The following is a 17722-nucleotide window of genomic DNA, read 5'->3' on the forward strand; positions in this document are numbered from 1 at the left end:
CAATTTTCGCCCCTTTCACATTCATGAATCTCCTCATACATACACGCCGATTATTCGGACTCCTGACCTAACCACTTTCAAGTACTTGAAATACTTGATCATGCCAAATTTTCCTCGGTCTTTCTCTGCTTCTGTAATCAGCCACATTCACCTCAAAAAATTGTTTTACCTTTCTTCACTCGTTCGATTCATATGCCCAAACCTTCTCAACACACCTATCTTAATCTTTCATTATAGCTTATCTCAGCCTTATATGAAAAATATTTATCACGAACTTGAAAATAAAAACCTACGAATATTATCATAACATGCATTTAGAATAATATAACACGTGTATACTTTTGTTTGACCTAAAATATTATCTGTAAAATAAAATGTATTGGATAAGCCGAAACATCTTATAACAAGAAAGTACAATTACTTCCACAGAACCTTCCATTATCGTCCTAAAAATAGATTTAGTCCAATGTAAAATCAACGTATGTACCAAAATTTTGTTTTTCAAGTGCTCAAAGACAAAGGGGTCTTTAATCGGGAGATCCTGATAAAATCATTAGTTCAGTTGCGTTTTTTTGTTGTTGTTAACTGGCAAGATTTACTAATTTAGCGCGTTTCGGATGTTGCGTCCCGAATCCACTTCGACACGACCAGAGGAACGTAATTAAAGAAAAATTCACAATGAGCAATTACCCAGATCTCCTCGTTATGTAATTACCGATCCCGACACCTTTGTTCTCCGAGACCAAACGGACAACGCGGACGGACAAGACACGAGATGTTTTTGGAAGCTTTGTTCCTTGGTCTGATTGATTCTCAGGGTTACTAAAGAATAAAATGCAAGGGTTTATTATTAACTGACTAACCATTACGCCCGTTCCCCGCAGGGGTAGGCAGAGAGAATCATACGCCACACCACTCTGTCTTAGCAAACATTCTTCGCGTCTTCTACATTCATGCATATCCTCATACATACCCGACGATTATTACGACTCCTGACCCGGCCGCTTTCAAGTATTTGACAAACCTGACTGTGCCAGGTTTTCTTCGGTCTTTTTCTGCTTCTTTTTCCAACTACATTTGCCTCATAAATTTGTTTAACCGTTCTTTCCTCACTCATACGTTCCACATATCCAAACCATCTCAACACACCTTTCTTAATTTTATCGATAATACTTATCTCAGCCTTGCATTATTTCCTTATTTCATCATTCGAACATCTATCAAACATCGTTTTGCCACACATTCGTCTGAGAGATCGCATTTCGACTGCATTCAGTCTGCTTTCATCCTTCTTTTGCCAACTCCATGGTTCGCTTCCATACATAAGGGTTGGAACCAGAACTCCGGGTTTATTATTATTATTATTATTAAACCATATCCACTCCCTAGATGGGGCATATGGAGTCCATAAACTGTCTCCAGGCTTTTCTGTCGGCTGCCAGCTCCCTTGCGTCCTCCCAAGTCAGATCCGAATTGTCAGCAGTGGTCGTCGTCCTGGGTGGCGCGAACCTGATGCCTTGTAAAAGAGGCAAGCTTGATTAAGGCTCTCAGGAGGCATACGGAATACATGGCCAAGCCAACTGAATCGCCTTTTCTTGACGACAGTTGTGACCAAGATTTGCTGCGTCCTACGCCTTATCTCTTCATTTAAGCAAGGGTTCAATGGCCAAGCCAACTGAATCGACTTTTCTTGACGACAGTTGTGACCAAGATTTGCTGCGTCCTACGCCTTATCTCTTCATTTAAGCAAGGGTTCAATGGCCAAGCCAACTGAATCGACTTTTCTTGACGACAGTTGTGACCAAGATTTGCTGCGTCCTACGCCTTATCTCTTCATTTAAGCAAGGGTTAACTTAACTCATATTTGTGAGAATGAATCTTAATATAAAATTTAGTCAAAATTTAGTCGATTCATTTATTTATTTTAACAATGAGAATGAAATAAAGGAATATGCTTTATACCATTGTTTATTTCAACTTCTGCCCTCTGGTAGTGTCGGGTTGTGGTCCCGTGGTTAGTGTCACGGACTCTTGAGTCAGAGTTTGTGAGTTCGAACCTACTCTACCACAATTTGATACCTTTTTTTAAATGATGAGCCGCTTAGGCTCACAGAAATAGTATGAAATTGAAGTATTTTTATAAATGATAATTTTTGTAAATGACAATTCTTTTTTTAATAAATAAAATAAAAAAGTGGCTGAATAATGTCCACACTTTAACCAGTATCATAAATCGGTTTTTGATTGTTTGAAAGATATTTCTACTTGGCAACAAGTCCGCCAATTTACATATGTAACTTTTTTTGAGATCTCAATGTAGATTTGAAAAAAAAAGAAAAAAGAGAAATATTCGTGTTATTATTATTTACACAAATATTTCAATTTCATTCTATTTTTGTGAGCCTAGGCGGCTCATTATTAGAAATAGGTATCAAATTGTGGTAGAGTGGGTTTGAACCTAGAAACTCCGACTTAAGAGTCCGCGACACTAACCACGGGACCACAGCCCGACACGAAGAAGAGTACAATATTTTCATTAATTGATTCGGCAGTCTCTTTGTGGTAAAATCTATCCATTTTTAATTAATGTTTTACTTAGTAAATACTACTATTTCATATTAAATAGTGGTATTTATTAAGTAAAACATTAATTTTAAAAAAAGAGCACAATATATCTAGGGGTTCCGAAAAAAAACAGTAGTGTGGTTGTCAATCATGTGTAGAATAAGTGAATGTGATCACTCAATCTAGCGTATGACAGGCCGTGAGCCCTGTAAATAAACAGATTTTCATATTCTTCTTCATCTATGTATGTTAAAATGTCTAAAAAATGTAAAATAAAAACTCCCAAATGGAGATAATCCTGAATTGTGAACAAGAATTTGGACAAACTCAAAATGTTGAAAAAAAAAATTACTCTTCAATTTGCTCAATTTTTTTTATTTCCATACAGATGTTTTAAAATATGTAGTTTAAAAAATATCTAGTTTTTTGAAAATAACGATGTATTCTTTTGATTCCTTTAATTCAATTGCAACACAATGAGATTCGCACAGGTATTCAACGAGAGCAATCGGAACACTTTGGTGGACGTGTAATAATTCCCAAATATAATTTTCTATTTCTAATTTAGGCACTCGAATTTTCGCACAATTATAATAGCAAAATTATTAATCACAAAAAAATATCGCTGTTTATTAGTAAAACTGCGAAGCATGACTTTTTACCAAAAATTCTAGGCTCAAAAATTTAATTAAACTATATACAAACGCAGTTCATTGTACTCGTGTTATGTTTATGTGAAACACACTTGATTTTAAAGTAAAGCGTTGTTCTTTTAGCATTTGGTTTTCAGAACACGATACATGATAGTAATAGTGTTTTTGAACAAAGTTATTAATTAAGTTGCTAGCTTTACTGGGCCATGCATTGCTGGGGCTTAGTCTGATAAAACAGAATAGAAAAAAATAAAAGCACACAAACATGTCTAAGTATAATTTCACTATGCCTGTGAAGCAATGAAAATATTTAAAATGTTTGAAACAAAAATGAAATCGAAAATATTGAAAATGCTAAATTACAGCAGGTGTCAAGAAGTAGGCTGTCCGCCACGAGCAATGTTTAGTGTTGCTATTACGTTCAACAGATGAAGCTACCTTGGGTTTAAAACGTTCAAAAGCTAGATCATCAGGTAAACGTTACACATGTGTTTAAAGTGATCTGTTAAGCCAGCCAAAGACAGATTGTAAGCCGTGTAGTGCTCATATTTCTTCTTAAAATATACTTTTTTTAGATGGAAGTTGCATGTAATATTTACCTTGCTTATTATGTACAAAGTTTATAGATCATTCAGTGGATTTTTGTTTCTTCTAGCTAATTTAAATATATTTAATTTTAATCTGTGTTGGGAACAAGAGGGATAATCTAGTGTGAACCGATCGGGAGCTTTTCAGAAATTGCTTATTGCTGGGAGGAAACCACGTAAAACTCCTCAGGAGAAGCTGGACTGTTGACTGTCGTCAACAGACCTTCAGTTCCAGTAGAAGAGGGTTCAGCTTTTTGTGTATTAAAATAGACTTATCTGTTGAAACATCTATAATATATCGTGGGTATACTGGAAAAAAACCGTTAACTCTAAAATCCCTGTTTGAATAATCTCTGTTGTTTAAAGCTGAATAAAATACTTGCTATTAAACTTAATGTTGAATTTACCACACATGTATGACATTTTAAACTACTACGTGTATTTTTTCAGTTTATAGAACGTTGAAAACTTTATAATATGTATTATTAAGTCAAAATTTCATATTTTCGACTAAACGTTTTTTGCCAGTACACCCACGATATCTAGATAAGTTTCAAAAAGGCCCACAATGATGAAACTGACCTGAGGGTACTAAGGTTTGTGTCGATAGGTTCAACGTTAGTACGAATATAAATAGAACAATGAGGATTGTCTATTATCCGTTGGCCAATAAATGCAAATCTCAGTACATTGTTATTGTACGCGGATAATAGTAACGCAGGTATCAAGAATTTCAAACCTTCGGCGATAGCGATCCTTGAAAATTGCGAAAATAAGAGATTCGACATCAGATTGGTGAAACTCTCGTACGAGTATAATATGGAAGCATGCTGAATCCCAAGAGTGAATCTTCTTAGGAGAGCAAGGTTATCCGAGACAAAGAGAAGTCTTGTTGTAAATTCTAGTAGTTGTCTATATTACCAAATACGTTATGTTTAACGTTCTTTAATATACATACAATAATTAGTCATAATTCTGAAGACTTGTAATGACCTTGCTCTAAGATGTAGAAGTAGAGTCGAGAGTTTAAGGGGATACAACGCAAACACAGAATTTAACCACCAATTTAGCCGATCACCGGAGAGGTCACATGTCTTTTCACGCCTGTTTTTTTTTAAGAATGTATATTTTTGAATGTATTCATTTTTTAGTTTTTTAGAATATATATTTTCCTTTCTTTCAATAACTGTTTTCTTTTCAAAACTATAAAATTATTTCGAAGAAACACTTATTTTTGCAATACAAAAAAGGTGTTTTAAGATTTTTTTCATCATAAAATGTTACCTGGATTTATAGAAAATTATCGAATCTGAACCTTATAAATGGAAAATAATGTTTAAAATATTATACATAATAATAATTCTGAACTAAAAATATGTCAAGGTTATTAATTATTATATTTTAACTACTCAAATAAAGCACTTTTGTGGACTGACCAACGAAAAATTAAATAAATATACTTATATGTACCTTTTATACATGAATTTCGTAAAACACAATCAATGTACTCAACGCATTTTTCGAACACAATCTAGTTAACCACCCTTCCTTCGGGTATCACGTTTGTTGTCACAAAATACTGTCAGGTATGAAACCTGACGAAAGTTGTCAATGTATCCGGTACGCATTCCGGTACGCATTAAATATTTTTGGAACAGATAGCTTTTCTCGTGCGCGTAGGTCATACGGGTTAGCGCGGAATGGTGAAGAAAAACCGTGCGTATCACGTACATTCGTATGTGTAGGGCGGTAAAATGAAGAAAAAAAACTTTTCACACATATCTAATATGTTTAATTTCACAATGCAATGGGTATAAAATATTTCAACACCTATCAAGAATCATTCTGTCTATCATAGGATATATTAAGTTTTGCGTGTATTGTTATTACGTTCAACAGATAACGCTTCCATTGAGATGAAAAACCTGTCTAAAAATATGTTTTAACCTATCGTTGGTGTGTTTATATAAAACACGCGTGTATTCGAATGCAACGATGTGTAAAAATTTTAAAGCAATCGGTGAATTTATAAGTTTAGAAGTTTTAAGATTTTGAACTATGTAACATTTATATTTTATTTATCTAGCTTACGACATTGATTATTTTAAAGCAAGGAAAAAAAGTAAAAAGAAAAATAAAAGAAAGAAGTCCGAATATTTTATTTCATTATTTACTTTGTCATAGATAGACGTAAGATGGTTGACTTGTTGTTAAAGATGAGGTCAAGAAGTGGCGCAGATGCTGTAATTCAACCGTGACAAGGTACTTAACTCGACAAAAAATCGTAGCGTTCAACTTTAGACGGAGTAAACAAATCTTGTACAGTTGTTGTTTCTTTGCCAGTCATCAACAATCGGGTATTATTACGTTTTATTTATCATTATCAAATAAATTAATACGAAAAATTCTGACTCAATCGATATATGTCTAATTTAAATCTCTAGAGAAATAAAAACATTAATATTAGATGGCGTTAGGTGGGGAAGGCAACGAAGAAGACAATAGTATGCACATATGAGGAGAATGTAACCATCCAGACTCCCCCGCATCGCATTGCACGGTCAACCCTAAGGTAGACGATTCCCGGGCAGACCACCAAAGAGATGGATTGACAGCTGGGAATCGACATCACAGGAGACTAACCTTTCTTAAAAACAGGCCACAAGGCCTACACTAAGAAGCAGAACATTAGATATTTAAATAAGTAAAAATACTTTTTGTCTGCCTCAGTAGTGTAGTGTTTAGCGCTTTTAACTACCGTCCTCGGGTTTAACTCCCAGGAGGGTCAAAATAAAAAAAGTGTTTTTTCGCTATATTTTTGTACTTAAAGCGTAGGTCTGATAAATAAGATCTGATAAGAATAAAATAAAAGCAGCAATTTGTGGCATTTTGTATATCTATATTTTTATAGTGTAATCATCGACTCACTTTAATTTCACGTTAAATCATGTGTTTGGTAAAAAAGGATTTTATAAGATACATTGAAAGATTATAATTAAAATTACTGTTACAACTAATAAAAATTGTTTTAATTAATTTTTTACTTAATTTTATAGGTTCTCAAAAAAACGCGTACTAATGCATTAATTTATATGTAATGCAAAAAAAAACACCAATATGAGTTTTTTATAAGAATTCAAATCAAACAAATTATTTCTAGAATGGCTATTTCACTTTGGTTAGGGTTAATTAAAAATGTGAAAATTCCCTTCAGTATATATTTTTTTCATAATTCATAAAACTATGTTTGGGATTTTTCTTATTTTACCAAAAAAAAATTTTCTTCTTTTTTGTACATTTTTAAATCTAAAAAAATAGAGTTTGATTCTAGGCTGGTAAGATTAATTTAATATTTAATTTTTTATTATGGTAAATTTCCATGCATTCGGTTTAGGAAAAATTAAATATAGGGGCGGGGCGATCTAATCCACGCCTGTGGACGAGCAAACCGCATAGCACAAAAAATAAAGGCTGTGTTTTTTTTCCTACTTTTAGTTGATCTAAAAACACACAATAACTAGATATAATAAAAAAAAAAACGTTATTGAAATGCATAAAAATTTACTAAGTACCCATTACACCGCTTCCCAGCAGGGGTAGGCAGAGAGAATAGAACGCCACACCAATCTGTCCTTGCAAACAATCGTCGCTTCTTCCACAGCCATGCATCTTCTCATACATACCCGGCGATTATTCTTACTCCTGGCCTGACCAATTTCAAATATTTAAAATAGATCATGCCAAGTTTTCCTCTGTCTCACACTGCTTCTATTTTCAACCACATGTGCCTCATAAAATTTGTCAACTAATTTGTGTAAATGCATTAAAATAGATTTTTTTTGTTAAAAAATTGTTTCCGTATTTTTTATATATGATTTGTTATGTTTTAAAAATACCTAAATATTGCGAGTATTTTTTATGTCAAAATTATGTTATAACTAGAATATTGAGGTCCAGTATTTTTTGTATGGTTTTATAATTTAATTTTAAATTTAAAAAGAAATATTTTGTGTACTGTAACAAGATGTAAATATATATTACGTAAATGAAGTGTAAATAATTGTATTAAATGTAATCCTGCGCTAACTGAAGAAATATAATTAAAAAAAATGGTAACCGATCGATATGTCGAATAATGAGGACGATCTTCTTTTACATATAAAAAATAAAATACATTTTACTTTATTTTACAAAACAATGTTTAAAATTGTGACACAATAGTCACATCGTGGAAATTAAAATATTTTCACTTACTTGAGTGCGAGAGATGAGCGCGAACAATCGCTGACGGGAAAAATGCTTTTTTGTCCGCTTTTGTGAATCACTTTCTTAATTCGCGGTGCGATGAATCCACATAAACAATTCACACATAATGTTTATAACTCTCGATTAAATCTATTTTCATTCATTGTAATGTAAAAAACGGAACCAAAATGTATGAATTGACAAAATCACTAATCACTATTATTTTTCATATTTGAACTCGATTCGCGGATTTTTGAAAATTTGAAATTAGGAATGAAGTAGTGTTGTCCCATACTACTGATCGGAAAAGCAGTCGCGTGTGTAGTACCTACTTTATTTCATCTAACTCTGTTCACCGGAAAGCCCGTCAGGTACTGTTACTGCCGCGGCGTGTGAAACTCGACTGACAGAAGATTCACAACAATAATTCAGTTATGTGAATGTCGGTACTTTTTTTACAGGTCGCAAGGTGTAAAACGGGTTACTCACTTATCAGATTCTTTGCTTATCAGGTACAATGATGCAGAATTATTATAGCGATTTTCAACGTGGAGTTTAAAAGACGGTACCTACTAAAACAAACAGTATTTCGAAAAAAAATGCATGGTAAATCATTGCAAAGGTAGGTAGACTTTTTAAAACCTATTTATTAGGAGGCAACCTCCGCTTACCGTAGAATGACCATTAATTTTACAAAATGTGACCATAATAATAAATTTTAATTTAAAAATTTTTTATTTTGAAGTGAAACTTCTTATCGTTATTTTATCATTTTCTCTACTTTTTTCTCTTTATCTTACATTAAATCTCTCTTATTTTTTAAATTTTTTAAGAAGTTTCATTTCTATCACGTGTACGGTGCTACACCCGCATTAAAAAAAAACTAAAAACCTAGACAAGACGACATAAAATTTGGCCTAGAACCTCCATTAACTTTTGGTCAACGATATTAGTTTGGTTACTGGCATACTGTTAATTTAAATAGAATCTTTTTTTTCCTTTTAACCAGACTGAGCAACTTTATTTTATATAATAACATTTTAAAGCTTTATTTTAAAGAAAGGTCTACACTTGACTCATCTACGTAGATAGTGCTTTTGTAATAGACCCCTAGACATAGATGTCAATGACTAAACCTACCTACTAATCGAATTTTCCCTCCATTTTGCTTTTTCATGAGGTTGGATAAACTGCTTATTTACAAGAGTGGCAACCTTCCCATCACCAGCTGTCAACTGTCAACTGTCATTTTGGTTCGTGTTTGTATATGATTAGCATTTAAAATCGAAAAAGGCAAACGGACATTGAATTATAATTGATACGATCATTGTGATTAAAGAGCTTAAGTATTGCTTTAAAAAATGTGCATCACGGTTAAAATCGCGATAATATCAGTTGTTTCAGAAATCCTCAGATAACATGGATAGTTTAATAAGTGAACTAGTAGCACAACTTCTTCAAGAAGAACTGGAAAAGAAACAGAATACGTATATAATTTTTTTAATTTTTTAATTTATTATTCGTGAATTATTTCTATCAAAATTATATCAAGATATAATAATCCATTACGATATAATATTTGATAAAAAATGGCACATTTTAAACAACATTGTTTCCCCTATTATTTTTTTTTGTTGCAGGCAAAATGTTCGGCTACAGAAAAAAATGCTGCGAGACGCGCAAAATGTTATGGAGATGCCGGAACGACAATTCAAAAAACTGTTCCGACTGGGCAAAAGCGCAGCCACCTATGTGATAAATATCCTAGTACCACATTTACCAATCTGCAAAAATAAAAGTTCAGTTCCAAATGTGTTAAAGATATTAGTGTCTTTACATTTCTTCGGGCACGGAAGTTACCAATTGGAGACTGCGGGCTGCATAAATTTCGGCATGAGCCAACCGTCGGTGAGCAGATGCATCGACGTAACTTGCGAAGCTATCTACAAATACTTACTGGAATTCTGGGTACATTTCCCGCACACTACTGAAGAGATATCCCGTATACAGGAAGCGTTTGAAAGAGACTATAACATGCCCGGAGCAATCGGCGTAATAGATTGCATGCATGTTGCAATTATATCGCCGCCTTCAAATAACCCTGCGTACTTGGCAGCAACCTATTATAACAGTAAAGGCTTTTATTCTGTAAATGTCCAAGTAGTTATTGATCCCTCGCTCCGAATCATAGGTGTTAACGCACGATTTCCCGGGTCAGTAGAAAATTCTGAAATCTGGGTGACGTCACATATCAGGGCACATTTACGCCAACTATACGATAACAATCCTGCAATTTCTCCTTATTTAATAGGGGACTCGGAGTATCCATTGGAGCCTTGGCTGATGGTGCCGGTAGCGGGAGCAGTCCAAGGCACACCGGAGAGTTGTTACAATCAAAGGCACGCTGCTGTTAGGAGTATCGCAGAACGTACGATTAGAGCCCTTAAATGTAGATTCAGGTGCCTTCTGAAACAAAATATCTTGCATTATGATCCGATCAAATCTGCCAAAATTATATACAGCTGTGTAGTACTTCACAATATAAAGATTTATTACAATGATGATCCGGAGGAAAATCTAGATGAAATTGAAAATGATATGGAAATTGTCACGGACAATGTATCGGAAGATGATATTGTAACAGATCATGATGAGGATCCTACTCAGCATCTACAGATTGCTGGACAACAAAAGAGGGAAACACTTATTTTCAATTTCAACAAACATGAAATTTTTTATCATTGAATTGTTTGACGAAAAATCTTAATTACCTGCGTAAGCACGGTTTCAAATGTACCTGACTGGTGGGATTGCTTATATATTGGTTCCTTATATTGGCCCCATATAATAGAGTCAAATGAGTATTTTTATGTAAAAAAAAAATCTAGTGCAATTTTTACCAACTATTGTTCTATAGTTGGGAGACGAAAAAACAGTATACAGACAATTTGTGCTCTAACAGTGTTTGCAACTGTTTTGACATATAATTTGATGTTAGGGTCAATACTACAAAAAAAATTGATTTTACATTTTCTTGAATTTTTTCAGCCTTATATAATACTTATCCAAGGTATTGGAAGGAAAACTAAAATCATCCAGTGAAGGGGTTATGACATATTTGTGAAAAACTGTCAAGTTTGTAATAACATATAATTTCAATATTGGTTGATTCTAGTTTGCTGTAACACCCAACATCCTCATAATAGGTCAACGCTAAAGTTAAAATGTGCAAAACTGTATTTTTGAGATGTTGAAGTTCGAATTTAATAATTGATATCATAAATCCATTTATATTATAACAAAACCAGCTTTGTAATGATATATCTATAATTTTAAATGACTGATTAAAGCAATGATACTCAACCTTTTTTTTCTTCGGGCCGCATACATATATTTGTAAAGCTATGCGGGCCGCAACACTATACTGGTATGACAAAAAATATCATGAAACCCACCACCTCCGTTTTTTTGGAAAACCATTTGAGATTTATAAAAATATGACCAAAACAGAATAATAATAGAGCGCATATTTGTCTGTTAAATGTTTGTTTTTTGGGAATAAATCTAGCGTGTGCAGTAGCAACACTCTTATACCAGATCTGATGTTGACACGACAACGACCATCCTCTTCGGGTTTCCATGTCTGTATGTCAAAGTCGAAATAAATCTCAAGATATATGATTCCATATTTATAGAATGCCAGATTTTGTAAATCATGTTCCTGATAATAAATGTGTTGGGGGGCGCACAAAAAAGCTTGGCGGGCCGCATGCGGCCCGTGGGCCGCAGGTTGAGTATGGCCGGATTAAAGAAATATAATATTCAACATTTTTGGCTTTTTTACCACATTGTTAAAAATTGGTAAAATGCGGATTCATTAATAGTGATATTGGCATTGCTTGGAAGGATATTGCCATACTACTAGGACAATACACAAGTTTGTACATCCTCTAGTCATTGTTGTTGGTTTTTTTTTAAATTTATTATTATGTACCCTTTTTATTTCACCTTTGCTTGATTGGCCTTACTCTAGCATACTTCTCTTTTTATAACTTATAATAACTTTTTATAACTTATAATAAATGTATTTATTTATTTATTTATTTAAAACTAAAAAGAGCATCCTTATATTAAAGTTATAAGAATCACAGAAGGTAATGTATTAAAAGTGCATTTATTAAAACAAACAATTTTTGAGATAAATCTTTATTAAATTTAAATAAACACTAGACATTTCATAGTGTGTTCAGTCAAAGTTTATGATTGATATAAACATTGTCTTTGATAAGTAGTATAATAATTAAAATACATAATTAATATTTAAAAATATTTTTTTTTTGGAATAAATGGAATATAATTTTCTTAATACTAATTACTCTATGAGAAAGCACTTGAAGTAAGCGCAAGTATACAAAAATGTGTAGATATTTTGGAAGGCTTTAATATTTTTATATCACTTAATGATTTGTGCTCCATTTTTGGAAAATTATCTGTGATTAAATTAATCATAAGTGAACAATGGTGAAAACTGCAAATACACATTTTCATTGTTTTTGCAAGCACACCTCCATTGTAGAAGTTACAGTTCACTAACATGGCGGATACCCAGCTTAGACTTGGACAAATCAATTGATTGGCACTTAACAAAAATAGTTCCTTTAATATTCATGTGTAAACAGAAATATGTGATAAATTTCTAATACGAAAAAAGTTGTAGAAATCTTAATTATAATTAATAATAATGACCAGAAAAATTTAATAGAAAAATCTGACCGAATTTCCAAATTCTTACATGACAATTTTCAAAACATTTAAAGTTATGATCCAATGTAATGACATTGTTAGCAAGAGGTTGCTTTTAATTTTTAATAAAATTGGATGTGCCATTTTCTACAAAGGACAGCAGATATCAAAATACTGCATTTTACTATTTAGAGGACCTAATAGACAATTTGTATTAAAAAAATATCAATTTTGAACTCTTTTCATCTTCCAAATTAGTAATGGAAATTGCAAAACATCTATAATCTCACTGCCTTACAAATATAATAATAAAAAAATAATTACATATAAGTGAATATTCTTTTAAGCTTACTACAATAATATGTCAACCCTTTTCTGGCAAAAGATCGCTAGGTGCAAATATTTTTGGTAAATTTATTCAAAATAAATATATGCATGACCTATAAAAAAATGCACTTCGAGGCACTCATTAGAGTGTCCAAGGGCGATAAAATTCAGTGATCCAAGAATCCTTGAATTTTCCAAGTGTCAATGTAATAAAGTATGAATAGTAAAAATATATCTTTGTGTATTTATTTATTTTATTAATACATACAATACTCTCTGCAATTGGCACAATCTCAAATTGTAGAATAAAATAGCCCGATACCTTTATACGGGTTTATTTTAAAAAAAATTGATCTTCTTTTGGTAGTGACTAGTATGTATTTAATAAAATGTTTTTATTTCTCTTTTGAAATAGCCGAGGACATTTAATACATAATGATAAGAATGTACATTACATGAAAATTAATTCTCCCAAAATTAAAAGCCTAATTATGTCTAACTTCTTGATATTACTGTTCGCTCACAAGATTGATATTTGTTGAGAATCAGGTATGTATAAGTTACCTTGTGTAAATAGTGGCGTGCAATTTATAGTATTGCCGATATTAAACAAATCCAAAATTTAATTAATTTTGTTCTCTTAAATCAGAAAATGATATGTGTAGTATGTACATAAATAAAATAAGGCTAGGGGAAATTTTCAGTGAATCATTAAATATGGCTTAATTTTTCATTAGCTTGTTTACCTAGAATTTTAGGTAATTTCTCAGGTGTAATAACGAACATAGATCAAGAGTCAAATTTAGCTTAACTTTAAACTATGATATTCTTAACAAATAAGAGATATAATTATTTCCACCTCCATAGTGAGATAATTTGAACTAAATATCGTAAAGGTACAGTCTGACCACTTCTATTTTGGAGGTGTCGCAAATCAGAACTATGATTTATGTTTTGTGACGTTTCTATTATTTAACAGATACCTAGTCAAATACTTGTTATAATTACTAGTGTTGTTTTAGTTATAATATAATGCGAAATATTTATTTTTCTACACCATGGTTATTGGTAAAAAAGATTTACTTTACATTTTTACCAATTTAAGGGAAATTTTTCAAGCCCTATGTAAAACTGATAATAATAATAAATGAAATGGCCAATTTATGGCGCCTTTTTTTGTGAAAAATCACCTCAAGGGCACTTTACAAAGATTGTTACGCAAAGCAATCAGTGTGAAAATGAAAATTTAGATTTAATCTGGTTACTTGGAGTCGAGATCAGGAAAACATGGATCATTTTTGCAGTGGACGAACAGCAATTTAAAAACAAATTGTGTTTAAAATAAAACCTTATTAAGTACACTTAGATCGACTAAAATATAGTAAATTAACTAGGAACAAATGGTAACATAACACATTAATTTCGTAGTGAGCGATAAAGCTTAACACATTCACGGTTATAATTGCTAAAGCATTCACATTTATGTCTCTTATTTAATAAATGGCAGCTATAATTGTCAACCAAACTTCAGTCAGTACAGAAAAGACGGTTTTAACTGACATAAAACCCAAGCATTCATATGAAGGGAAAGGGTATTATGTCCCTATTTAAAAATATGTTTAGATTCAAAATGTCTAAAAATTAGTTATACAATAATATGTCCATATACACAAGTGACTGATATTTGAAAAATAGAGGTGCTTAAAAATTTGGTACTATGTATATAATTTACTTCATAAGATCCAAGTAATGAATACAACATTTTACTTTTTTGGATACCCCGGATAAGATTTGGTAAATGATATTACCGAATCCGTCACTAATTTTATTATGGATTGATTTACTTCATTTGGTGAAGACATGAGTAAGAGTACTTAAAAGTGGACAAGTCTAACAAAAAATGTCCCCGAACATGTTGAAAAATTAACAAACAAATTATTTTAAAGGTTGTATAATTGTATATTATTTCTACACCCCATGTCATCTGAATTTTATGAAAATATGTTTTTAAAGTAGTTAAAAATTCACTAATTATCGATGGAGATTCTGTAAATTAACTATTATGGTAGAGAAAATGGTAAGAAAACTAAAAATTACAAGCATTCATGAGCTGTGAAACATTAAAGGCAAAAGGCATAAAAATGCAAACAATGTGAAAAAGTATATTAGATATGAGTACTAGAGGAATAAAAAAGAAATGCTTTAGAAAGCCTCAATAAATTATCATTTGACTTTGTGAGGCAGTAGTATACTGTAAAAATAATAAATTCAAAAACTCTTTCTTGTTATTTCAAACAGAATAAAACGTAATATAATGTAAGCATTTAGTGATTCCGAAATGCAGGCAATCAAAAAAAGTCAAGTTAAACATATATTGTTGGGTTTATATCATAATAAACGATTTTATCAACAGCTTTAAACTAATTTTAATGTTATAACCATCCAAACATATTGATGGTAATAAGCCAAATAATCTTAACATTTAAAAAAAAGTCTTTAACACATTCACTGCCTTCAATATATCACGATCATTCATGAGATGCTGATAAATAGCTATTTTCAAAATGCTTAAAATAATTAAAAATATGAAATAAGCCATTTGACTCATTGTTATCACTTTCAAGCAATACGCGCCTATATCCGCACCGGTGGAAATGTTAGATGTATGCGCCTGGCGCGTACGCCGCACCCCACGTATTAAGTATTTTAAATACACTACCAAAATATTTTAAATTAAAAATATGAAATATTTAGACTATTCAATGTTTTAAAATAATAAAATATAATAAACTAGTTTTATGTTCCTCATTTGTAAATGTAAAACCTACAAAATGGTTTTTAAGACGGCTGGTCATGTTGACTCTTAATCACCAGTATATTGTTGATAACAATAAGTTCGAATAAACATATTAGATTTGAAAATATGTTGGAAGGGTATCATAATTTAATTTGCATTCAATTATCACCCTTTTAGAGTTAGTTCCATTTGTAAGTTAATAATACTCTCGCCCGCTGGTGGTAGGTAAAAGGACTTGCTCTTCTTCAATGATCCGGGTATATTTCTTGGTGGAGAAGAATAGAATAACGCTCCATTTCAACGTCATGAAGGACCATACGGAAGGAATTAGCATGCTGCTGTCAATAGGGAGAACGGCTGAAAAAATTTAAGGTAAATTATTATTTTTCTTATTTTATGACTTTAAATCCCTAAATTAAGGCCTAGTATTCGTTAAATAGCAACTTAATTTTCTTTAAACCCAGGTAACATTTGGAGTTATTGTTTTATTATTATTTTTAAAATAATGTTTTTGTATTGAAAAATAAGTTTTTCTTTGAAATAAATATATAGTTTTTAAAAAAAAAGAGTTATTAAAAGTCAAGGAAAGGAGTTACAAAAAAAATATAAAAATATTTTTCCAATACATATTCTAAAAAACAAAAATAAAACTATGTATTCTCTCTATGCTCTATGCGTTGACGAAAGCCAACTAAATTTAATTAATGCGAGTTTGACCTTAAGGATAACTAGCATGAAGTATTAATAATGTTCTGGCAATTGAATAAAAAAAATGCTACTGAAGTTAATACAATAAATTCAACGCCTTTTTATCATTATATTAGTATTTGTCTTATATTCGTTTTCTTTTTTTCTGTGGAGTGTAATTTATTGATTACCTTTAATCAGCATTTAGATATTACACCTAGATTAACATTAAGTTTGTACACAATACATAGCATTGACTATTATTATTATTATAATAAATACATTATAATATAAAAATGCATTAATATGACCTTAAAAATAATGAAAGAGACTGTTTTTTTATTGTGGATTATTTTTTGCTATCATATTACAACAAATAACCAGTTTAGTACTATAAATAGAACAATGCATTAATAAAGTAGATTTAGAGAGGTGATAAGATTTACAAACAAAACATATGGAAGACTCACGTATTCTGAAATATATGTAAATGAAAAGATACCAGATGGTAGTCGAAAGACCGGTCAATATTCCAATAAACGAGAACAATCTCATGGATTTCAAATGCTCCCTTGTGTACCAATGGTTAATGCGACCTTTGATATCCAATATGTTCATCAAAAAGACAATGGACGCGTAGATACCTGCAAACAATAAAGTTTGTTAAAGTCTGCTAAATACAATTTTTTAAACAAATAAATTATCTGAATGTGTACCTGATAGGAATGAAAGAACGCCAGCATGATAGTTGTGATAAACAAATGTGAACGTTATGAAGGCGGAATAACCTAAAAATAATCCGATGAAGCTGAAAAAAGCGCCGAAGAAATTACTGCAAGTCAGCGCCATTATTAAAAACTAAACGAAACTGGAATCAATGCTCTCGTCAGTTGATAACTTAAGGACAAATATATTATTTCCGCAGCTACTGCAACATATGTCGGAAATGTCAAATTCAATACTCAACAAAACTGTTGATCACTTTGTATACAAAGTTAGCCAACAGTACAAACTGAAATAGTAATATCGTTGCTACCAACTGTATTATCAGAGGGTGTTAGAGATGTAAATAACTAGTCTGATAATCGATATAGACGAACAACGTTGTACCTAGGTAT

General features: G+C 31.7%; 2 protein-coding genes across 2 annotated transcripts in view; both read right to left on the reverse strand.

Annotated features, from left to right (window-relative positions):
* cyr (cypher) overlaps positions 1–8432 on the reverse strand; it is an 82097-nt gene extending 73665 nt beyond the window's left edge. The window contains exon 1 of the mRNA XM_088258388.1: positions 8060–8432. The gene's annotated coding sequence lies outside the window, so the exon portion shown is untranslated. The remainder of the gene's footprint in view (positions 1–8059) is intronic.
* A 6928-nt stretch (positions 8433–15360) lies between these two features.
* LOC148310460 (heme transporter hrg1-A-like) lies at positions 15361–17596 on the reverse strand. Its single transcript, XM_088258392.1, has 3 exons — positions 17321–17596; positions 17075–17248; positions 15361–16274 (listed from the first exon to the last, which is right to left on the reverse strand). The coding sequence occupies exons 1-3, from the start codon at positions 17451–17453 to the stop codon at positions 16114–16116; spliced, it is 468 nt and encodes a 155-aa protein (XP_088114518.1). The 5' UTR covers positions 17454–17596; the 3' UTR covers positions 15361–16113.
* Between the last annotated feature and the right edge of the window lie 126 nt (positions 17597–17722).

The sequence above is a fragment of the Brachycentrus maculatus genome, unplaced genomic scaffold (assembly GCF_059751285.1).
Source record: "Brachycentrus maculatus isolate JH-2025_06_01 unplaced genomic scaffold, ASM5975128v1 h1tg000095l, whole genome shotgun sequence".
In the NCBI taxonomy this organism is placed as follows: domain Eukaryota; kingdom Metazoa; phylum Arthropoda; class Insecta; order Trichoptera; family Brachycentridae; genus Brachycentrus; species Brachycentrus maculatus.

Coding starts and splice junctions, on each gene's coding strand:
- LOC148310460 (XM_088258392.1), bottom strand. CDS start 17,453: ATGGCGCTGACTTGCAGTAATTTCTTCGGCGCTTTTTTCAGCTTCATC. Junction 17,249..17,320: donor CGTTCTTTCATTCCTATCAG/GTACACATTCAG, acceptor TATTGTTTGCAG/GTATCTACGCGTCCATTGTC. Junction 16,275..17,074: donor TTACATATATTTCAGAATAC/GTGAGTCTTCCA, acceptor AAATTTTTTCAG/CCGTTCTCCCTATTGACAGC.